This window comes from Somniosus microcephalus, chromosome 5 (assembly GCF_052327205.1).
Source record: "Somniosus microcephalus isolate GS21.2 chromosome 5, FLI_Smic_1.0, whole genome shotgun sequence".
In the NCBI taxonomy this organism is placed as follows: Eukaryota; Metazoa; Chordata; class Chondrichthyes; order Squaliformes; family Somniosidae; genus Somniosus; species Somniosus microcephalus.
The window spans coordinates 253271690-253295958 of NC_140991.1; the positions used below are offsets into that span (position 1 = coordinate 253271690).

The 24269-nt window shown below is 45.4% G+C and overlaps 2 protein-coding genes across 2 annotated transcripts in view; one reads left to right on the plus strand and one right to left on the minus strand.

Moving 5' to 3' along the window:
* nol7 (nucleolar protein 7) overlaps nt 1–3098 on the plus strand; it is a 31413-nt gene extending 28315 nt beyond the window's left edge. The window contains exons 6-8 of the mRNA XM_085988818.1: nt 1470–1591; nt 1689–1766; nt 2513–3098. Coding sequence (XP_085844944.1) covers nt 1470–1591; nt 1689–1766; nt 2513–2586 — 274 coding nt within the window. The 3' untranslated portion in view covers nt 2587–3098. The remainder of the gene's footprint in view (nt 1–1469; nt 1592–1688; nt 1767–2512) is intronic.
* Nucleotides 3099–18241: 15143 nt separating this feature from the next.
* Nucleotides 18242–24269, minus strand: part of ranbp9 (RAN binding protein 9) — a 107537-nt gene continuing 101509 nt past the window's right edge. Inside the window, exon 14 of the mRNA XM_085988819.1 lies at nt 18242–20130. Within this exon, the coding sequence (XP_085844945.1) occupies nt 20000–20130 (131 nt within the window). The 3' untranslated portion in view covers nt 18242–19999. The remainder of the gene's footprint in view (nt 20131–24269) is intronic.

The window sequence follows — 24269 nt, forward strand, 5'->3', positions numbered from 1 at the left end:
CTCAGCTGCTGCTGCTGCGCGCGCACCCTGACCCTCGTGGCTGACGCCGTTGCCCCGGGTAACGTGACACCGGGGGGAGGTGAGGAGCTTAGCAGAAGCCGTGGGAGAATTACCTAGGTCGGGCCTGGCTCAACACCCAGGCTTTCAGGCCTAACAAAAACGGGGAAAGGTAGGAAAAAGAATCTTTAGGTTAGAGAAAATATTACAAATGAATGAAGTTTTTTTTTAAACAATTTAATAAATTCAATTTTATTTTGCTGGAAATGTATATTTGAAAAGAAAGACGCAGAAAGCAGGAAAAAGAATGGAAGCAAGATGGCAGCTACTCACCTCGGTTCAGAACGATAAGGCCCGCCCACACACGCCCGACCGTCAGGTGACCAAAGCGTAGGATTGGTCAATCGTCCCGTCGCTCGACCGTAGGAGGGCCCGGCCGCACGCGGCAGCAACCCGGCGTACGATTGGTCGACCTCGAGGTCACTCTGTCGCTAATGAGCGGATAATGAGATGCTAATGAGCGGAATGTTGAAGGTTTTTCGGATACCGCGGGCGCGATTTTAGCCCGGCCGAAACGTAAATACGCTTAAGACCGTTTTGGAAAGGTAAGCTTTCTTTCGACGTAACGCACGCGTAGGTACGCTCTGTAACTTTCGAGCGCATAGCCAGGCGGACGGACAGTAGATAGATATTTTTATCCAAACTTTTGTTTGGCCTTTTTTCCCTCCCACATGGCAACTGTCCTTCATTCTACCAGCGCAATTCACACTTCATCTAGAGCCATCCTTTGTTCTTTAACCTGTCCCATTACCACCTCCTCTTGCCTTGAATATCTCTTAATGTCTCTTAATCTCCTGCTTTCTAACCTATCACTGACCTTCCCTTTTGTTCTTTCATCCCCTCCCCCTTTTCCCAGCCCCTAAACATGCTTTCCATTTCCTGCTTTTTTCCAGTTCTGACGAAAGGTCTTCGACCTGAAACGTTAATTCTGTTTCGTTCTCCACGGATGCTGCCTAGCCTGCTGAGTTTTTCCAGTGCTTTCTGTTGTTTCGGATTTCCAGCATCCGCAGTATTTTGCTATTGTGTTGCTGCAGAGATTTGTTGTGTTCAGACTGGCAGGTAACTAGCTAGTGACATTTATTGCCGAAGCTTTGAGTCTGTAATGAAACCTAGAATCCCTCGAAATCCTTACTGGGAAGACATTAGTGGTGCCTGTTATTAGCTTTAGGAAAGAGCTGTGACATCCAGTGTTCCAAGATAAGTAACATGAAGTGGTTTTGCTTTTTGTATACTTGATGATGTCCTGATGCTGATGGAAGTTAAGAAATTGAAGGTGCTCATGGACCAGCAGGACACCGCATAAACTTGTCACCTTAGCAACATACTTATTTTTTTTTAAATTAATGAAAATCCTTTAATGAAGGGTTGCTCTCTATTTTTTACCTTGTTAACACAGTGTTATTCTCTTACAGATGGAAGGAGAATTACATGGCCATTCGATTAAAGGATCAAGGGCAAACAAACCAGCAGATTGAAAATGCCAGAGATTTCATTAATACTCGACTCTATGGCCCAGGCAGCAGTAGAAGCAGTGGTAATTTTGTCTTTGTATTCAATTCCAGGATTCCCATTTTTTGTTCTTCTCTCACCTCTCAACTATTCTTCTGATGTTTTGTGTTTTTAAATTACAGTCAATGAATACTTCTCACTTGCAAACAAGAAAGCTAAAAATAAAAAAGCCGCGGTACAGTTCGTCAACAAATCATGGGGTAAGTAGATTTTGACTTGACATTAAGTATTGTTGGAAAAGGAAATTCCAAAACTGGAACATGTACTAACTTGCCTTTGTTACCTGCAATATGAATTCTTGTGGTAAAAATGAATTCTTCATAGCAACTGTAAATGAAGACCTGTCAATATATTAATAGTCAGATTTGTGTTGTATTTTGCACAGTTGGTGTGTCAGATTTACAGTGTGCTTTGCCTAGTTCTGCTCTTTGAAATCTTAGCCCAAATTTTGCTCCCAGCGGTGAAGGAACAGCACTTGCTGTTCACCTCGCTGACAACTACGCATACTTTTTGCTAATTTAAAAAAAAAAATGTTAAATCTCCAATACTAATTTTCTTCTGAGGGAATGAGACTCCACACTTGTAACATTTTCTGGGCCAGAGAGGTTGTTCAGTAATTATCACATCATATGCCACTAAAAGCTCACTCCTGAATGCACCAGCCCTTTTTCAGCTGTTTTTAGTGCAGAACTAGTGGGCAAGTACAGCAAGTTCACACCGTTGCAGTCATTTCAATGCCAAGTCTATCGACAAGGACTGCAACTGCACACCCTGTGGAGGAGCGATTTCCACGTTTAACTGCACATGTGCGTACTCCAGAAGTTGCTGTCAATTTCCTCCATTTATAACTGCCTCACCGTTATTCTCATCGCAAATTCTGGGCCCTTGTGTTCTTGCATAGTTTTTATATTTTCGTATCGTTGATATGAGATCCCTTTCTTTTTAGGCGCACAACGAAAACAAAAAGCTGGAAAGTTCCGAAAGTTATGGATTCAGAAACATGGTACAACTGGAAGATGAGAAAATGGAGCTACTGAGAAAACTGAAGTCTACATGGGGCTCTTGAATAGAAGATGAAACGGGAGGTTTTTTGTGCTAGAAGTAAACTCTGGGAATTAATGAACTCAGCACCCTATTGCTGACCTTCAAGAGGAAGCGCTTTGTCACTTGTGCTGTAATCGTGTGCAGTTAGTAGTCCATTGGTTTGAATGGTGACTTTTGTGGTTCTTGCAATCAAGGACAGCTGTCGAGATTTGTTTCTGTACAAAGGAGGAAGGTGACTTGCAACTCTTCTAATATTGTATATAATTTGTGATCTCCATAACATATTTAATGGATATGATGACGTTACATGCTCTATACTGGCCCTGTTTTTCCTTTGACAGTTAATTTGAAGAAAATATTGAAAGCATAAACACTTTGAACCCAAGTTTTTAAAAAATGGGTTAATTAGCAATCACACAGGTTTTGTGTGATTGCAGGAAGTCTATGCAAATACAGTGCAACAATAAATCTGCTTTTTTACCACCTGACTCTTTATAATGTACATTTCATTTTTAGTGAACAGAACTTATGAAAATCCATGGGATATGATAAGGGCCACTGGTTTACCCTAAATGAATACACTCGGTTCTGTTTTATTGGCATTGAATTCCAGGATATAATGTGTTTTGGAGTTTGCATTCTGTCACTAGTTTATGGTGACTAATTGGTCAAATTCTACTTTTATTATATAGAATTTCCCAGGCTTATTACTGTTTTCGCAAACTCCTGCTGTCCATTTCTGTGAATTGGCTATGACAGCCCATTCTTGTAGGGTACAGTGGTGTCATGGTTATGTTACTGAACTAATCCAAAGAACGGAGTTCAAATCCCACCATGGCAGTTTCAGAATTTGAATTCTGTTTTTTCTTAACAAAAAGACTGACCACGAAGCTGTCAGATTGTTGTAAGGACCCAGCTGATTCACTAATGTCCTTTAGGGATGGAAACCTGCCGTCCTTACCCGGTCTGGCCCATATGTGACTCCAGTCCCACACCAATGTAGTTGACTCATAACTGCCCTCTGAAGTGGCCGAGCAAGTCGGGGCATCTAAGAATGGGCGATAAATGCTGGCCTTGCCAGTGACGCCCACATCCCGAGAAGGAATTTTTTTTTTAATTGGTTCTCTCCCAGAGTGAGTAGGTCAGCTCACTTGAAGAATTTAAATGCTGCTGCAAATCACATTTCATGAGTTTTTGTGTCAATCTTCTACATTCTGAGTTTGGAAAGAAATGTCAGTTTCCTCCACCAAATGCAAAGCTGATTACGTATAGATATGTGAATGGAGTTGGATAGCACTCATGTCATGCCTTTCCTTCTAAATCCGAGAACCTTACTGTTGCACAACACTCTGTCGAGACTTGCCACAGCTCATCCAACTGAGGCAGCAGACTCTGAGTTCATTATTCAGCTGTGTTTGAGTATCTAAAAACAATTCGAGGAGGAAGAGAGGAGAAACAATAACTTTGGAAATCACATTTCCTTTCAGCACTCATGGCATTTAACAAAAATTGTATTGAGCTGATAGTATCAGCCTGACATTACCTCATTACATCAAATCATCATCTTCAAATCTTGCAGCCCCTGGACTGCAAAAAATGTTCCATTGTTGTACAAAACTACTGAAAGATTTAGGGAGGGGGGACAGGGGAAGAAATATTCTCATTCAATGATCCTGGGTTATTTTTTGAGGCTTGGAGTAAGGGGTACAATCCAGTGGTTGTGCCAACACTTCAATCTCTACCCATTAACTGCTGGCTCTCTCGATCCCGGTCTGGTTAGGGTTGCCGCGCTGTTGTATGTTTGGTGAGGAAAAGAATTATGAGCAGTTGATGGGTGTAATTCTGTTAGTTAAAGTCTCAATGGGGTGAGGCTGAGATACTTGGAGGTTGCTGCCACTTTACTGAGGTCATTAAGCTTTCCAAGACTAGTGTCAGATCAAAGTTAAGGAATGTAGCTGAGCTACACAGACCATTCACCAAGAGATCGGTTATTTGTTGTAAATGTTTTTTTTTAACCAAAATAGGTCTTTAATTCTACTAAAGCAGATGCAGCTCACCTTGCATGTACATCGTAGTGTCAGATTGTGACAAGCTGGTGCCATTATAATATTGAATCCTACAAAAATGTGCACCTATTGAAGCATGCACTAGGATAATGTGGTAGACTTCTCAAACAGGCACAGCAGCACCCACACCCATAGTCGCCTGTGCTTGAGAGTCTAACGTGGCTATAATTCTACAGAAACATAAAAAGCAGATGCCAATGAGTCTTTACTGAACAAATAGTGCATGCTTTCTGGCAGTGTATGTGAGCAGGCTGCATTACACCCTTCCCTATGGAGGAGGTACATGATACTGGCAGCAGAAACTAGAGTGTAACATGCCACACACAACTCCCAGACTGTACTAGTACAATTGTGCTTGCCTCATGCAAACTTACATTTGCGATCCTTTTAGGTAGGTCTCTCAAATGACAGCTGCCCATTGCACATTTGTGCATGCAAATTTTGTTGCATCAGAAGATTTGTTGTGTCCTTTCTTGGTCAGTTACTACATTCCATCAACAAGGTTTTGAAGGTTCCTGGCTTTTTTAAGAGAACATGATTCAACTCTCATGGGCCTTGTAATGTTACTAGCCACTTAAATCAAATGTCACACTCTTTAGTGACACCCATAGAGATTAAGCCAACCACTGTATTCCAAAAAGTAATGTTTACCTAGTGAGGTCTTTCTCATATTTAAGTAAGCCAACAGGAAGACACTACATGGACAGTCACTTTAAAGTGCCTGATATAATACTGGCCAGGTAATTTTTACACTCGGGCTGTAAAGTAGGCAGCTACAAGCACATGATATCAACAACTTGCATTTATATAGTGCCTTTAACGTCGTAAAATGTCACAAGGCGCTTCACGGGAGCGTTATCAAACAAAATTTGGCAGCGAGCCACATAAGATATTGGGGTAGATGAGGTTTTAAGGAGCGTCTTAAAGGAGGAAAGAGAGGCCTAAGGTGGAAATTCCAGAGCTTAAGGCCTCAGCTGCTGAAGGCACAGCCGCCACTGGTGGAGTGATTAAAATTAGGGATGAGCAAGAGGCCAGCAATGGAGAAGCGTAGAGATCTCAGAGGGTTGTAGGGCTGGAGGAGGTTACAGGGATAGGTGGAGGCGAGGCCATGGAGGGATTTGAAAACAAGGATGAATTTTAAAATCAAGGCATTGCTGGACCAGGAGCCAATGTAGGTCAGTGAGTACAGGGGTGATGGGTGAACGGGACTTGGTGCGAGTTAGGATATGGGCAGCAGAGTTTTGGATGTGCTTGAGTTTATGGAGGATGGGAGGCTAGCCAGGAGAACGTTGGAATAGTCAAGTCTGGAAATAACAAAGTCATGGATGAGGGTTTCAGCAGCTGATGTGCTGAGGCAGGGGCGGAGTAGGGCGATGTTACAAGTAGGCGGTCTTGGGGATGTCAGGATATGTGATCAGAAACTCATCTCGGGGTCAAATATGACACAAAGATTGCGAACAGTCTGGTTCAGCCTCAGACAGTTGTCAGAGAGAGGGATAGAGTCGGTGGCTAGGGAATGAAGTTTGTGGCAGGAACCAAAGACAATGGCTTCACTCTTTCCAATATTTAGTTGGAAATTTGGGCTCATCCAGTACCGGACGTTGGACAAGCAATCTGCCAATTTAGAGACAGTGGAGGGGTCGAGAGAGGTGGTGGTGGTGGAGGTAGAGCTGGGTGTCGTCAGTGTACATGTAGAACCTGACATGTTTTCAGATGATGTTGTCGAGGGGCAGCATGTAGATGAGAAATATGAGGCCCCCCCACCCAGGATAGCTCCTTGATAGGGATACAATTCTTCATATTTTTGATAATCCAGAAACCTGCAGTTAAAAGTTCTTTGTGGCTAAACATAATTATTCAAATTTACCCTGTGCTCTTCTCCCCGACCTGGCACGATCACATGTGGCTGCATCGAAGAGAGGAACCATTCCAGGAGCAAGCCACAAAAACAGGTCAAACAACTCCATAGGCCTGTTGATGTAATAATCACCAAGGCCCTGTACAATTGTAGCAAGACTTCCTTACTTCAATACTCCAACCCCCTTGCAATAAAGACCAACATGCCATTTGCCTTCCTTATTACTTGCTGTACCTGCATGCTAGCTTACTCTGTTTCTTGCATTGAGGACACCCAAATCTCTCTGAACACCAACATGTGAAAGTTTCCCACCATTTAAAAAATATTCTGTTTTTCTATTCCTACCAAAGTGAATAACCTCACATTTCCCTACATTATACTCCATCTTCCACCTTACTGCCCACTCACTTAGTCTATCTATATCCCTTTGCAGACTTTTTGGGGGAGAAATTCGGTATCGCCCCGTTTGGGGCGCTAGTATTGGCGGTGCGCAAAGTTTAGCGCCAGGCGCAAATTATCGCCACCTCCAACGATATTGGGTACCTGCGCCCCTGAAGGTGATTGTGGTGCTAAATCAGGCACTGCACGACAGTCTTAAGGCGCTAACCCGGCGGTGCGACGCAATATCTCCGCGGGCGGGCGCAGCGCAGGTGCTGTCAATAATCTAGTGCAGCCAGACACGCTGGCGCTGGCCAGCTCTTAAAGGGACAGATCGATCATCATCTCCAGCTGCACCCTGCACATCGGAGGCCTCAAACTCGGCGGTAACCTACCTGTGGTGTCAACAACTGCCTGAACATGGAGAGGGCCAGGGAGAGAGCGCAGCGCTTCAGCGAGGGGGCATTGGATGCTCTGGTTGGCGCGGTGGAGCGCAGGCGATCTGTACTCTACCCAGAGAATGGCAGGAGGCCTCAGCACAGCGACTGTCGCAGAGCTTGGAGGGAGGTTTCCAACAGAGTCACCTTCAGCAGCATGGTTCCCAGGACTCCTCTGCAATGCAGGAAGAAGTTCAACGACCTCACTCGGGTCGTCAGGGGGAGTGCCTTTTTCAGAATCATCTTCATCCCTCCATCTGCACCTCACTTTATGGCCAGAGGGTGTGCAAAGCCCCAATGGCCAGCTGTCATCCAGCACCCATGGCCCTTTCTGGAAACACACATGCACATTCAGCTCTGTGCATAATGTAAGGGCTAATCGACCATGGGAGGCATGTCATCCCAGATCAGGGCTGCAGGTTTCCTCACACCCCGTCCTTTCTCTTGCAGGCCAAGCTGGCCCATAATAGAAGGCAACAGCATCGGACCGGAGGAGGCCGGCCTCACCTGCAGACCCTCACAGACCTGGAGGAGCGAGTCCATCGGATTGTGGCAAGCCGAATGATTGGCCCCGTCGCCTCTGGAGATGCCGACCCCATTGTGGACAGCAATGGTAAGGTCATCACCTTTTTGACCTCTCTCCTTCCACTTGTTCCCCACACCAGCATGCTTTTTCACTCTCAAGCCAACTCAGAGCATTGCAGCACTCATGCATCCCTTGCTGCCACCCTATCCTTTCGCTAAAGCCACTCTTGAACCTCCCTGCTTTCAGATGCTGCATCACCAGCTCGGGAGGCGGGCCCTCGAGCTGCCAGTGCGAGTGACTCTGGAGGCGACGAGGAGGAGGAAGCCGGACCACCCTCAGGCGAGCCAGCCCATGTCCAGACTGGGGAGACGCCTTCCCTGGAGGGGAGCGGGGGGGAATGGTCTGAGGAGGATGCAGCTCCAGGACCCAGTGGCCTGCAGCAACGCGAGGGGGGTAGGGAAGCTCGGGGCAGGGCGAGTCGGGCTGCGAGTGCTGCTGCACAGAACGCAGAAGAGGTACGTGCCCTCGCAGAAATGAGCGCACAGGCTGGGCAGAGGCACACTGAGCTCATGGCTGCAGTGGCAAGGATGCCCGATTGCATTGAAACACTGGCAAGGAGTGTCCAGGACTTCGGCGCAGCACAGGCAAGGAGTGTGCAGAACTTCAGCACAGCACTGGCAAGGATATCTGTCCAGGACTTCGGCGAAGCACTGGCACCTGCCACGCAAATGCTGAGTGCTGCCACGCAGTCCGTGGCTGGTCTCATGCAGACGCAGATTGAGGCCATGCGAGCACTGACTGCTGCCACCCTCGCTGGACCGGGCAGGATTCCCTGGGGCCCTCACCGCACCACAGCAGGCCAGCAATCTGTGCACCAGCCGATTGCTGCGCATGCTGCGGTGCTGCCCTGTCAGAGTGCCAGTGTGTTGGCCAACCAGGGAGCTGCTGTCCGCTCTCAGTATGACAGCATTCCTGATGCCACCACTGGCACTTCTCCACTGCAGCTGCCACCACCTGTAGGACAGACTGCTGCCGCCCATGCAGAGTTGGAGCAGTCAGCAGCCGGGCCCTCCAGGCCCAGAGCTGGTCCAGGCCGTCCCTCAAGGGCATCTGCGGTCTCAGTTTCGGACAGTCAGCAGGCCTCCCCCAGCCTTGTTGCAGCCACTGGGGTCCCATTACGGAGGAGCAGCAGGGCAGGAAGGGGGCAATTCTGCAAGGGAAGCAGATCACCATCGAGGGGCAAAAAGTAGGTGGTGTTGCTAAATTATGTTATTGCTGTCATTCAAAGGTGAGGATGCTGGTCTGAATGTTGGTTATGTTTTGGACATTGTCTCCAGGGTGTGAGAGCCAGTTATGTGGCAGTCTGTTTGTTTTGGTGTTTATTTCCATTGCTTTGTCATGCGGGAAGGATACACAGTTTGTTAAATAAAGAAGTTTATTTATTCACAATGTCCATGTCTGTACTTTGCACAAATTGTTGCCTTGACTGGCTTAGGGGTAGCAGAACAGTTCCATTTATGTTCTTGGAATGGCAGAAAGCAATCCCTCAGAGGGGCCGAGAAGCGACTTGCTATAAGCCTCTGACGGACGGCCCTTGCAGTTTGTGCCCCCCTCGTGATGTGCTCCTCTTGCTCTATGTGGGAATTCAGGGACGCTGCCAGTGTCCCTGACCAACACGTGTGCCAGAAATGCATCCAGCTGCAGCTACTAACGGGCCGTCTTGCGGCGCTGGAGCTGCGGGTGGATGGGTTGTGGAGCATTCACGATGCTGAGAGGGTCGCGAATTACTCGTACAGTGAATTGGTCACACCGCAGGGTAGGGCTGCACAGGCAGAAGGGAAATGGGTGACCACCAGGTGGAACAATAGAAGCAGGCAGGTAGTGCAGGAGACCCCTGTGGCCATCCCCCTTTCAACCAGGTATACCGCTTTGGATACTGTTGAGGGGGATGACTTACCAGAGGAAGGCAGCAGCAGCCAACTTCCTGGCACTGGGGGTGCTCCTGCTGCCCAGGAAGGGAGGAAAAACAGTGGGAGAGCAATAGTGGTAGGGGATTCTATAGTAAGGGGAACAGATAGGCGTTTCTGTGGCCATAGACGTGAATCCGGGATGGTTTGTTGCCTCCCTGGTGCCAGGGTCAAGGATGTCACTGAGCGGCTGCAGGGCATTCTGGAGGGGGAGGGCGAACAGCCAGAGGTCGTGGTCCACATTGGTACCAACGACATAGGTAAAAAGAGGGATGAGGTCCTGCAGCAAGAATTTAGGGAGCTAGGTAGAAGATTAAAGAACAGGACCTCAAAGGTTGTAATCTCTGGATTACTCCCGGTGCCACGTGCCAGTGAGTATAGGAATAGGAATATAGAACAGATGAATGCGTGGCTAAAGAGTTGGTGCAGGAGGGAGGGCTTTAGTTTCCTGGATCACTGGGTCTGCTTCTGGGAAAGGTGGGACTTGTACAAGTCGGACGGTTTACACCTGAACCAGAGGGGGACCAATATCCTTGCGGGGAGGTTTGCTAGCACTGTTGGGGGGGGGGGGTTTAAACTAACTTGGCAGAGGGATGGGATACAGAGTGGAGCTATAGTAGGGGGTGATTTACAGCCAAATACAGAGGAAAAAACAAGTCAGCTGGGAAGGCAGAGCAAATATGTGAAGGCAAAAGGGAATATGGCAAGGCTGGAAGGCATTTATTTTAATGCAAGGAGTCTTGCAAATAAGGTGGATGAACTGAAGTTATTGTTGAACACATGGGAGTACGATATTGTTGCTATCACGGAGACATGGTTGAGGGAGGGTCAGGACTGGCAGCTCAATATTCCGGGGTATAGAATCTTCAGGCGAGACAGAGGGGGGTGTAAAAGGGAAGGGGGTGTTGCAATATTAATTAAGGAGTCAATTACTGCTGTAAGGAGGGATGATATATTAGCGGGTTCCTCTAATGAGGCCATATGGGTAGAACTTAAAAACAAAAAGGGGGCAAGCACTTTGCTGGGAGTGTACTATAGGCCCCCAAACAGTCAGGGGGAGATAGAGGAACAGATATGTAGGCAAATTTCAGAGAAGTGCGAAAATAATAGGGTAATAATAGTGGGGGATTTCAACTTCCCCAATATTAATTGGGATAGTCAGAGTGTGAAAGGCTTAGAGGGTGCAGAATTCTTAAAGTGCATCCAGGAGAGCTTTTTGAGCCAGCGTGTAGAAAGTCCTACAAGAGAGGGGGCGGTACTGGACCTAATTCTAGGGAATGTAGCCGGGCAAGTGGTGGAAGTGTCAGTAGGAGAGCATTTTGGCGACAGTGACCATAATTCGGTGAGATTTAAGGTGGTCATGGAAAAAGACAAAGACGGCCTGGAAATAAGGGTTCTAAATTGGGGGAAGGCCGATTTTAATATGATAAGGCAGGATCTGGCCAAAGTGGACTGGGAGCAGCTACTTATAGGAAAATCCACATCAAAGCAGTGGGAGACTTTCAGAAGGGAAATAGAGAGAGTACAACGCCAACATGTTCCCGTAAAGGTCAAGGGTGGTACCAACAAGCAAAGGGAACCTTGGATGACAAGGGATATACAAAAATGCATTAGGAAAAAAAGGGGGGCTTTTGGCAGTTACAAAAGACTAAAGACGGAGGAAGCCCTAGAGGAGTATAAAAAGTGCAGGGGCATACTTAAAAAAGAAATTAGGAGAGCGAGGAGGGGCCATGAAATAACACTGGCGAGCAAAATAAAGGAAAATCCTAAGATGTTTTATAAGTATATTAAGGGCAAGAGGATAACCAGGGAAAGGGTAGGGCCCATTAGGGACCAAAGTGGCAATCTGTGTGTAGAGCCAGATGATGTAGGCGGGGTTTTAAATGAATTTTTTGCATCTGTGTTCACTATGGAGGAAGACGATGTAGACATAGAAATCAGGCAAGGGACTGTGATATACTTGAACATATTAGCATCAAGAGGGAGGAGGTACTAGCGGTTTTAGCAAGCCAAAAAGTGGATAAATCCCAGGCCCGGACGAGATGTATCCCAGGCTGCTGTGTGAGGCAAAGGAGGAGATTGCAGGGGCTCTGACACAAATTTCAGAACCTCTCTGGCCACAGGGGATGTACCAGAGGACTGGAGAACAGCTAACGTAGTACCATTATTCAAGAAGGGTAGCAGGGATAAACCAGGGAATTACAGGCCAGTGAGCCTAACATCTGTGGTAGGGAAATAATTGGAAAAAATTCTGAGGGACAAAATTAGTCTCCACTTGGAGAGGCAAGGATTAATCGGGGATAGTCAGCATGGCTTTGTCAAGGGTAAATCAGTCTGACCAATCTGATTGAATTTTTCGAGGGTTGACTAGGTGTGTGGATGAGGGAAATGCTGTGGATGTGGTATACATGGACTTCAGTAAGGCTTTTGACAAGTCCCGCATAGGAGACTGGTCAAGAAGGTAAGAGCCCATGGGATCCAGGGTGCCTTGGCACGTTGGATCCTAAACTGGCTGAGTGGCAGGAGGCAGAGGGTGATGGTCGAAGGTTGCTTTTGTGACTGGAAGCCTGTGTCCAGTGGGGTACCTCAGGGATCGGTGCTGGGTCCCTTGCTGTTTGTGATCTACATAAATGATTTGGATGAGAATGTAAAGGTATGATCAGTAAGTTCGCAGATGACACGAAAATTGGTGGGGTGGTAAATTGCGAGGAGGAAAGCCTCAGGCTACAGGACGATATAAACGGGTTGGTCAGATGGGCGGAAAAGTGGCAAATGGAATTTAACCCTGAAAAGTGCGAGGTGATGCATTTTGGACGGACAAATAAGGCAAGGGAATACACAATGAGTGGTAGGGCCCTAGGAAGCACAGAGGGTCAGAGGGACCTTGGTGTACATGTACATAGATCCCTGAAGGCAGCGGATCAGGTAGATAAGGTGGTTAAAAAGGCATATGGGATACTTGCCTTCATTAGCCGAGGCATAGACTATAAGAGCAGGGAGGTTATGATGGAGCTGTACAAAACGTTGGTAAGGCCACAGCTGGAGTACTGTGTGCAGTTCTGGTCACCTCACTATAGGAAGGATGTGATTGCTTTGGAGAGGGTGCAGAGAAGATTCACCAGGATGTTACCTGGGATGGAGCGCCTCAGCTATGAAGAAAGACTAAACAGACTGGGGTTGTTTTCCTTGGAGCAAAGAAGGCTGAGGGGGGACCTGATTGAGGTGTACAAAATGATGAGGGGCATAGATAGGGTAGATAAAGTGGAACTTTTCCCCTTAGTAGGGGGGTCAATAACAAGGGGGCATAGATTCAAGGTAAGGGGCAGAGGTTTAGAGGGGATTTGAGGAGAAACTTTTTCACCCAGAGGGTGGTTGGAGTCTGGAACTCACTGCCTGAAAGGGTGGGAGAGGCAGGAACCCTCACAACATTCAAGAAGCATTTGGATGAGCACTTGAAATGCCATTGCATACAAGGCTATGGACCAAATGCTGGAAAATGGGATTAGATTAGACAGGGCTTGATGGACGGCGCAGACACGATGGGCCGAAGGGCCTCTTTCTGTACTGTATAACTCTATGACTCCTGTCTTGGTGCTGCTCCTCCTCCTCTGCTGGTGCTTCAATGTCTGGTGGCACTGGCTGGGTCCTGAGGATTGCCAGGTTATGCAGCATGCAACACACAACCACGAAGTGGGAGACTCGCTCAGGTGAGTACTGAAGGGCTCCTCCGGAATGGTCCAGACAGCGGAACTGTTGCTTCAGCACGCCGATTGTCTGCTCCATGATGTTCCTGGTCGCTTGATGGCTCTCGTTGTATCGTTCTTCAGCAGGGGTGCTGGGCGAAAGGAGTGAGGTCAGCAGCCAGGGGCACAGAGGATAGCCCTTGTCCCCGAAAAGCCAGCCTCCTGGGTGAACCGGGGCCTCGAAAAGGTCTGCCACAGAAGTCTGGTGCAGGACGAAGGCATCGTGGCTGCTGCCTGGAAAGTGGGCATTGACAGCGAGTATCAGCTGTCGGTGGTCACAGACCAGCTGCACATTCAAAGAATGGAACCCCTTTCGGTTGCGGAAATCCTCCGCATTCTCTAGAGGCGCCCGCAAAGCCACATGCGTGCAGTCAATGGCGCCCTGCACCATGGGGAAGCCCGCTATCCTTGTGAAGCCCTCTGCACGCTCTCGCTGCTTGGGAAGGAGATGTACTGCCGTCTCCTTTTAAAGAGGACATTAGTCACTTGACGGATGCAGCAATGCACTGTGAACTGTGAGATGTTGGCAATGTCCCCAGCAGCGGCCTGAAAGGAGCCGCTGGCATAGAAGTTTAGAGCCACAGTGATCTTCACAGCCACCGACAGAGATGTCCTGCACGTTAGTTGAGGCTGCAGATCTGGCTGAAGTAGATGGCAGAGCTCAGTGACCACCTCCTTACTGAAGCGCAGCCTTCGGAAACACTGCTCCTCCAGCATGTTGATATACGAAAACTGTTGGCGGAAAACCCTGGCAGCGTAAGGTCTCGTGCCGACGTCCGTTGGCCCTCCTCCGTCTGGCTATGCCTGCCACTCGATCCCTGCGTCTCTGTGCCCTGTCAATCTGATTGAAAAGCACGACGTTCCCATCCAATGCAGCCCCCATAGTAAGTGCGCACTGAAAGTTATGCCGGTTGAGAAGCTTACCAACTGCAAAGTTATGTTCAGAAGGCTAAAGTTCCTCAGCCAGCGCTGGCTCACTGCAGAAATGGCTCTCCGTTTGTCTCTGAGCAACTCTCTCTCTCTCACACACAGATGTGGTCCAAAAATGGCTACCACTAATAATCCAGGAAGAGTCCCCTTTAAATAGCGCCCCCCCAGCCTGACAGCGACTGGGAAACGTTCCAGGTAACCTATCGTTGGTAGCGACAGGTGGAACGGAGGGGGGCGCCACTGAATTTCCAGTCCAGGGCGCCCCAAGGGCGTTGCACACTGAAATGACGTCATGATCGGCATGCGCCAGTGAGCGGGCACTAAAGATCCGCTCAATTTGGGAAGAGGCACAGGGTTTGCTGCGCCCGGGCGCTAGTTGGTTAGCGCCCCACTTCTCGACCTCTTTAGGTGCTAATGGGTGGCGCAACCAACCAAATTTTTCCCCCTTTGTGTTCTCCCCACAGCTTACTACCCACCTAACTTTGTATCATCAGCAAACTTGGATATATTACTCAGTCCCTTCATCTAGGTCATTAATATAGATTGTAAATAGCTAAGGCCCAACACTGATCTTTGCAGCACCTCACTAGTTGCAGCCTGTCAACCTGAAAAAGATCCATTTATCCCTACTCTGTTTTCTGTCAGTTAACCAATCCTCTATCTATGCTACTATATTACCCCCAATCCCATGAGTCCTAATCTTGTATAATAACCTTTTATGTGACACCTTATCAAATGCCTTTTGGAAATCCAAATATATTACATCCATTGGTTCCCCTATATCTACTCTGCTAGTTACATCCTCAAAAAACTCTAATAAATTCGTCAAACATGATTTCCCTTTCGTAAAACCATGTTGACTCTGCCTGGTCATGTTTTGATACCACTTCCTTAACAATGGATTCCAGCATTTTCCCCGACGACTGATGTCAGGCTAACTGGCCTGTAGGTCCACTTTTTTTTCTCCTTCCTTTCTTGAATAGCAGTGTTACATTTGCGACCTTCCAAACCGCTGGGACCATTCCAGAATCTAGGGAATTTTGGAAGATCAAAACTAATGCATCCACGATCTCTTCAACCACCTCGTTTAGAACCCTAGGATGTAGGCCATCAGGTCCAGGGGATTTGTCAGCTTTTAGTCCCATTAGTTTCTCTAATACTTTTTCTCCACTTATATTAATTATGTTAAGTTCCTCACCCTCATTGGACCCTTGGTTCCCCACCATTTTTGGTATGCATTGTGTTTTCTACTGTGCAGATATAAAATATTTAACGTTTCTGCCATTTCCTTATTCCCCATTTCTCCTGCCTCAGCCTCTAAGGGACCAACGTTTACTTTTGCTACTCTTTTCCTTTTTACATACTTGAAGAAACTCTTACGCAATGTTCAGCGCTGTAACAACTGAAATTAACCCAGTAACTACCTTCTCAAGCTACAAATTTAGTAAATCTCTTCTGCATTGTTTTCAGACTAGAAGCAGGTATACAATGGTGGCCCCCTCCCACGGCCAAGGGTCAGTATTAGGACCACTGCTTTTATTGGTATATATTAATGACCTCAACTTGGGTATGGGGGCACAATTTCAAAGTTTGCAGATGACAAAACTTGGAAATGCAGCAGTGAGAATAGTAGCAGAGTTCAGGAGGACATCGACTGGTGAAACAGGCAGATACATAACAGATGCAGAGAAGTGTAAAGTGATGCATTTTGGAAGTAATAATTGGGAGAAACAATATAAACAAAATGGTACATTTTAAAGGGGGTGCACAAACAGAAATCTTTGAAAGTGGTAGGGCCAAGTTGGTAAGGATGTTAAAAATGTATACAGAATTCTTTGCTTCATAAATAGCAAGTAAACTGTGCTAAACCTTTATAAACCCCTGGTTCCACCATAACTGGAGCAGTGTGTCCAAATCTGGGCACCATACTTTTAGGAAGGATGTCAAGGTCATGGATAGGGTGCAGAGGAGATTTACTAAAATGGTACCAAGGACACAGGACTGCAGTTGTGTGGAAAGACTAGAGAAGCTAGGATTGTTCCTTAGAGCAGAGGTTAAGGGGAGATTTAATAGAAGTATTCAGAATTATGAAGGGTTTTGATGGAGTAGATAGGGAGAGTTTCCATTGGCAGGAGGGTCAGTAACTAGAACACACATTTAAAATAATTCGCAAAAGAACCAGATGGGAGTTGAGAATTTCTTTTATGCAACATGTTGTGATCTGCCTGAAAGTGGGATGGAAGCAGATTCTAATAGTTTTCAAAAGGGAATTAGATATATATTGAAAAGGAAAAATTTGCAGGGCTACAGGCAAAGTGTATGTAATGTAACTAATTGGATAGCTTTCAAAGAGTTAGCATAGGCACAATGGGCTGAATGGCCTCGTGCTGTATAATTCTATCCTGTTTTAGCCGCGTTGTCTACCACAGGAATTCAGTTTTACTTCAAATAGTGCTATGGAGTCTTTCTGAAATGGCAGATGGATCCTTGGTTTAAATTTGCATCCAAAAGACAGAACGTTTGACATTTATACACTCCCTTAGTACTGCATTGAAGTGCAGCCTACATTACATGCTTTAGTCCTGTAATGGGGCTTGAACATGCAACCTTCTCAAATGAAAATGCAGTTCTGAACCAAACTGACACATTGCCATCTTGAAAGTCCAGTTATACTTTACAAAGTATTCAAATCCAGTAGAGACGCTCAACAAAATTGAAAGATGTGGAGAATGTTGATAGAGAAAATATAAAACCACGACAACGTGGGCAGAGAGAAATGCTACTCTGCTCCAATAGGGAACAATTGTCATTGACAATTCTCAATTACTTAGTCCTGCTCCTGCAATATTCTATGAACTAGGATTCAAATTACAGTACAGAATACAAATACTCAAAAGTATTGAGGCTGTGGCAAGTATTAAAATACTGTATGGGGGAGGCAGGTTTGATTTGCTCATCCAGCTGCGTTTTTAATGTCAGCTACACAGGGGGTTGCCAAGCAGAGGCAGTGAAAGTGGAAGTGTCTTGCAGAGGCCAAGTTATGGTAACATTAACCAATCTGTCCTCTCCACCAGAAGCTGTACTGCCCAGGGCCTGAAACCACTTTTAGGTGTCCCATGCCCCAGTACCTTTAGTACATTAATGTCAGAATGCTAATAATAGGAACTTGTATAAAAGTTACTTGCCAGTCTGCACCATCTGCTCAGAAGGTACAAATAATACCATCTGGGCAGAGGTATTGAAAATTCAATTTCTTAATTACGATGTAACTATGTGCAGTACTTACATTAAAGCATCCCCAAAATGCCTTAAGCATTTATATGTTTGGTTTATTCTACCCCCCCAAAATGAACCTACAAAATAACATTTTGGGAACCATACAATTTTATATCTAGTAAAATATCCATGTAATCATTTATTACTGCTATCAGTTGTATTAATGGAACAATTTATCCATCAAGAAATTTACAATGTTAATTACAAAATCTTACCACAGGTTAGTAAGATAAGAGTCACAGAACCGGTTTTCAATGCAATATCATGAATTAATATGCATGTTACAAATGAACTTGTTCTTGTATGCCACTTTTCACGATCTCTGGACATCCCAAAGTACTTCACAGCTAATTAAATATTTTGAAGTGTAGTCACTGTTGTCAGGAAATACAGCAGCCAATTTATGCACCAGAAGGCCCCACACAGTACTGCGACAAATGACCAGATAACCTATTTTTGATGCTGTTTACTGAGTGATAAATATTGGCAACATTACAACTGGAATTCTTTTACAGTTAGTAGAAATAAAATAAAAACAGTTCTGATTGTCACCACAATGACAAAAGCAACTTCAACAGATTTTTCTTGGATTAAGGGGAAATAAGAACAAATATGGACAAATGGTTCAAGTGTCACAACAGGCACCTTAAGTTATCCAATCAGCCTCGCCCGTGCGGCTTACATGACATGGCTGGAAAAGATAGCAATATAAACATGGAGTATGTTTAAAATACTCGAGAACAATACGGTGTATTTATTTAAAATATATTTGCTGCAGAGACTATACATTTCAATAAGCAGCAATGTGGGGGGGGGGGGGGGGGGGGGGGAATGAGTGCCGAGTCAAATCATGTCAGCACCTAGCCTCAAAGGTAAAAGTGACAGTGCTGTCAGGAGGGTACGTGTCAGGCATTGAATTTCATGAATTATGCACAGGGTGAAGCTTTCAGCCCCGTGCTGGAGGCTAAGGCAGTATGCGGCCCCATCACAGTGCACAGTTTTAATAAGTTTCCATTTTCAGTATGTAAACCATGCTGTTTGACCAGTAAATAAACACTACCCATTCAATAGATTTAAATCTTTAATAGCTGATTAATTACGATTCATACATTTGTTTATTGCAGTATAGTACTCACTCAAGCACTGCTTAAAAATGCAGAGTGTACAAAGTTTAAATTAAGACATTGCAGATTTTGACTAAGTATTTGGTTTAATATAAATAATGTCATTACCACACAATGTGCTGACAAGTACTTAACACTGTTATTTTACAATGGTTAAAATGATGGGTGCAGAATGGATTTCTCTGCATTTAAACAATGTTCTTGGGGGGGGGGGGGGGGGGCGGGGGAGGAAACAGGTGGAGATTGAGAGCGTGTGCACAGAGACAACCCGGGGAGATAAAAAAAAAAGTGGGACCAACAGGCTGCAATCGTTCACAAGTATTGAGACTGTCCTTTCAGCTCCTGAGTAATGAGGATTTACAATACTCTCGGAAGGGGAAAAAGTCTTTTCTCCCTCCATCCATCTATACTTAAAAAATCTACCAAATTACTCAAGCATTTAACTTTTTTTGATGTACATCAGTAGAGGGATGGAAAATGTCTTTATCCATTTTGTATTAGACCTGCTTACCATTGGAGATCCACTCACACAACAGCAATTTTAAATTTTGGTTTATCACAAAAGATACATTTTAATAAAGTACAAAAAAACCTAGTTTTTTGGTTTTAATCTGTAACTAAATACTTTTATTCACACATTCTCACTTTAATTAAAGCATTTTTTTAGCCAATTAGTTTTTCTTTTCCAAATATTTATGAATGAATGACACTGTCCCATATGATGGACCATTTATTTCAGCTGGAGCCTCAATCAGCCCACTTCAGATGAAAACCTTTGACATGTTTGAGGAATTAAAAAGGAAGCACAGTATGTTCCACTGAAACAGATATACATACTACAATGTTACAACTCCTCCAGACATTGCTATAAAAAAATAATGCAAAACATGTCAATGAACTGTGCATATAAGTTAGAAAACAGCTGGACCATGCTGTAAACTAGGAAGCAGAAGTAGAGTGACATTTAGGATCTGTCCCCAAAAGATCATTGGAAATTAAAAGTCAGTTTCCTTTCAGCAGACCTGGTGCTGAATATGGTCACTAATGTTAAGGTAGCTCTGGGATGAGCTGTACAAATGCATAGCTAGTGCAAATATTCTTCCACTGTGGCAAACGCACAAGAACCGATTCCTAATCGGGCCATCAACTCCAGACATTTTGAAGCCTGTCCAATGGCGAGAGCCAGCGGGGGCTGCTTTGGCAGATTGTGAGACTCTAAAATAGGAAAAACAAAAGTAGTAAATTTGGCTGCAACTTCAATACAGTGAATGAAAACTACAAACAATTGTCAACTTAGGGATTATACAACATTCAGTGTAATAAACAGCTATGATACATGCCGACAGAGGTCCCACTTGTGTACATTCCAAATAACAAATACCCGCAAACAAGCACTATGCTCCGCCAATTTAGGCAAAGCCAACATCCCACATACGGCAATTGAGATAAACGACCAGTTAATGTTCTTTTGGCAAAGGAAAAACATTAGCCAGAACTCCCTGCTTTTCTTTAAATAGCGCCATTGAGTTCTTGTGCAACAACTCTTTCACAGACTGCACTAAAGTGTCAACCTAGAGTATGGCTCATGTCCAGTAGGGCTTGAATCTTCTGATTCCAAGGCAAGAGTGCTTCCAAATAAGCCAAAGTTGACACTTAGACACAGATGTGCAAAACTGATTCAATTTTCTCTGAAAAACTAGAGTTAAATATTGGTAAATTTAATGGATTATATCGCAAAGGGGAGGGTTGCTCTCGTACAACATGTATTTATAGAAGAAATAAAAGATACATTAGACAAATCTTCCTCTGTACAATTTTTAAATTTCATTCGGATAATCAGAGCTACTGTATTACTTAAGGGAGAATTCAGTGCAAGACACTTAAAACTGGGAATTTGACAAAACTGTAAATTCTTTAGGATAGATTTTCTTTTAAAGGGACAGGTCAATTTGAGAGGGGTTTGGCTGGGTCATGAATGAACTTGCCAATATACACTAGCAATCACAAAAGGTTGGGTATTACCATTTGTGGGGCTTCAGTTACAGGTCTGCAGCTTAATGGTTCTGTGTTGATCTGCTGATGCCTTCTGGGGATTTTCTGGGTGTCAGAGGGAGGATGACACCTTTTTGCAATGGACAGTTAAATTCATAGAAATTTACTGCACAGAAGGAGGCCATTCAGCCCATCGTGTTCGTGCCGTCCAACAAAGAGCTATCCAGCCTAATCCCACTTTCCAGCTCTTGGTCTGTAGCCCTGTAGGTTACAGCATATCCAAGTACTTTTTAAATGTGATGAGGGTTTCTGCCTCTACCACCCTTTCAGGCAGTGAGTTCCAGACCCCCCCACCACCTTCTGGGTGAAAAAAGTTCTCCTCAACTCCCCTCTAATCCTTCTACCAATTACTTTAAATCTATGCCCCCTGGTTATTGACCCCTCTGCTAAGGGAAATAGGTCCTTCCTATCCATTCTATCTAGGGCCCTCAATTTTATTAACTTCATTTAAGACTTCCCTCAGCCTCCTCTGTTCCAAAGAAAACAACCCCAGCCTATTCAATCTTTAGGCAATTTTTTTTCCATTCATGGGATGTGGGCGTCGCTGGTAAGGACAGCATTTATTGCCCATCTCTAATTGCCTTGAGGATGTGGTGGTGAGCTGCCTTCTTGAACCACTGCAGTCCGTGAGGTGAAAGTATTCTCACAGAGCTGTTAGGGAGGGAGTTCCAGGATTTTGACCCAGTGACGATAAACCTAGAAGTCAGGATGGTGAGAGACTTGGAGGGAACTTTGAGGTGGTGGTGTCCCCATGCGCCTGCAGCCCTTGTCCTTCTAGGCAGTAGCGGCCATGGGTTTGGGAGGTGCTGTCGAAGAAGCTTTGGCGAGTTGCTGCAGTGCATCTTGTAGATGGTACATACTGGAGCCGTGGTACGCCGGTGGTGAAGGGAGTGAATGTTTAAGGTGGTGGATGGGGTGCCAATCACGCGGGCTGCTTTGTCCTGGATAGTGTCGAGCTTCGAGTGTTGTTGGAGCTGCACTCATCCAGGGAAGTCGAGAGTATTCCATCACTCCTGACTTGTGCTTTGTAGATGGTGTAAAGGCTTTGGGGAGTCAGGAGGCGAGTCACCCATCGCAGAATACCCAGCCTCTGACCTACTCTTGTAGCCACAGTATTTATGTGGCTGGTCCAATTAAATTTCTGGTCAATGGTAACCCCCAGGATGTAGATGGTGGGGGATTCGGTGATGGTAATGCCATTGAATGTCAAAGGGAAGTGGTTAGACTCTCTCTTTTTGGAGATAGTCATTGCCTGGCACTTGTGTGGTGCGAGTGTTACTTGCCACTTATCAGCCCAAGCCTGAATGTCGTCCAGGTCTTGCTGCATGTGGGCACGGACTGCTTCATTATCTGAGGAGTTGCGAATGGAACTGAATGAACACTGTTCAATCAGCAGTGAACATCCCCAGTTCTGACTTTATGATGGTGGGAAGGTCATTGATGAAGCAGCTGAAGATGGTTGGGCCTAGGACACTGCCCTGAGGAACTCCTGCAGTGACGATTGGCCTCTAACAACCACTACCATCTTCCTTTGTGCTATGTATGACTCCAGCCAGTGGAGAGTTTTCCCACCGATTCCCATTGACTTCCATTTTACTAGGGCGCCTCGATGCCACACTCGGTCAAATGCTGCCTTAGTGTGAAGGGCAGTCACTCTCACCTCTGGAATTCAGCTCTTTTATCCATGTTTGGACCAAGGCTGAAATGAGGTCTGGAGCAGAGTGGTTCTGGTGGAACCCAAACTAAGCATCGGTGAGCAGGTTATTGGTGAGTAAGTGCCGCTTGATAGCACTGTCGATGACACCTTCATTGTGCTGAAGAGGAATGGTTCAAGGGGGAGGGGTTCAAATTCCTGGGACATTGGAACCAGTTCTGGGGGAGGTGGAACCAGTTCTGGGGGAGGTGGGACCAGTACAAACTGGACAGTTTGCACCTGGGCGGGAATGGGACCGATGTCCTGGGGAGTGTTTGCTAGTGCTATTGGGGAGGGTTTAAAATAAAATGGCAGGCGGTTGGGAGACAGAGGAAAGGGAAGCAAGGATAGAAACAAAAGACAGGAAGGAGAAAAGCAAAAGTGGAAGGTAGAGAAATCAAGGGTGTAAATCAAACAGGGCTACAGTAAATAATAATTCTAAAATGACTAAGTGTTAAAAAAACAAGCCCGAAGGCTTTGTGTCTTAATGCGAGGAGCATTCGTAATAAGGTGGATGAATTAGCTGCGCAAATAGATGTAAATGGATTTGATGTAATTGCAATTATGGAAACATGTCTCCAGGGTGACCAAGGCTGGGAATTCAACATCCAGGGGTATTCAATATTCAGGAAGGACAGGCAAAAAGGAAAAGGAGGTGGGGTAACATTGCTGGTTAAAGAGGAGATTAACACAATAGTAATGAAGGATATTCGCTCTGATGTGGAATCTGTATGGGTACAGCTGAGAAATACCAAGGGGCAGAAAACATTAGCAGGAGTTGTATACAGACCCCCAAACTGTAATGCTGAGGTTGGGGATGGCATTAAATGGGAAATTAGAGACGCGCACAATAAGGACACAGCTGTTCTCATGGGTGACTTTAATCTACATATAGATTGGGCTAACCAAATTAGTAACAATACTGTGGAGGAGGAATTCCTAGAGTGTATACGGGATGGTTTCCTGGACCAATATGTCGAGGAACCAACTTGAGATCAGGCCATCTTAGACTGGGTATTATGTAATGAGAAAGGATTAATTAGCAATCTTGTTGTGCGAGGCCCCTTGGAGAGGAGCATTATAATATCTTCATTAAGATGGAGAGTGAAGTAGTGGACTCAGAGACTAGGATCCTGAATTTAAATAAAGGAAACCACGATGGTATGAGGCGTGAGTTGGCTAGGATGGATTAGGGAACGTTACTTAAAGGGTGGATAGGCAAATGACAAACATTTAAAGATTGCATGGATGAACTAGAGAATTTGTTCATCCCTGTTTCGCATAAAAATAAAACAAAAAAGGTGACTCAACCGCAGCTAACAAGGGAAATTAGGGATTGCATAAGATCCAAGGAGAGGACATATAAATTGGCCAGAAAAAGCAGCAAAACTGAGGATTGGGAGCAGTTTAGGATTCAGCAAAGGAGGACAAAGGGGTTAATTAAAAAGGGGGGAAATAGAGTAGGAGAGTAAGCTTGCAGGGAACATAAAAACTGACTGTAAAAGCTTCTATAGATATGTGAAGAGAAAAAGATTGGTGAAGTCAAGCGTAGGTCCCTTGCAGGGGAATTTATAATGGGGAACAAAGAAATGGCAGAACAATTAAATAC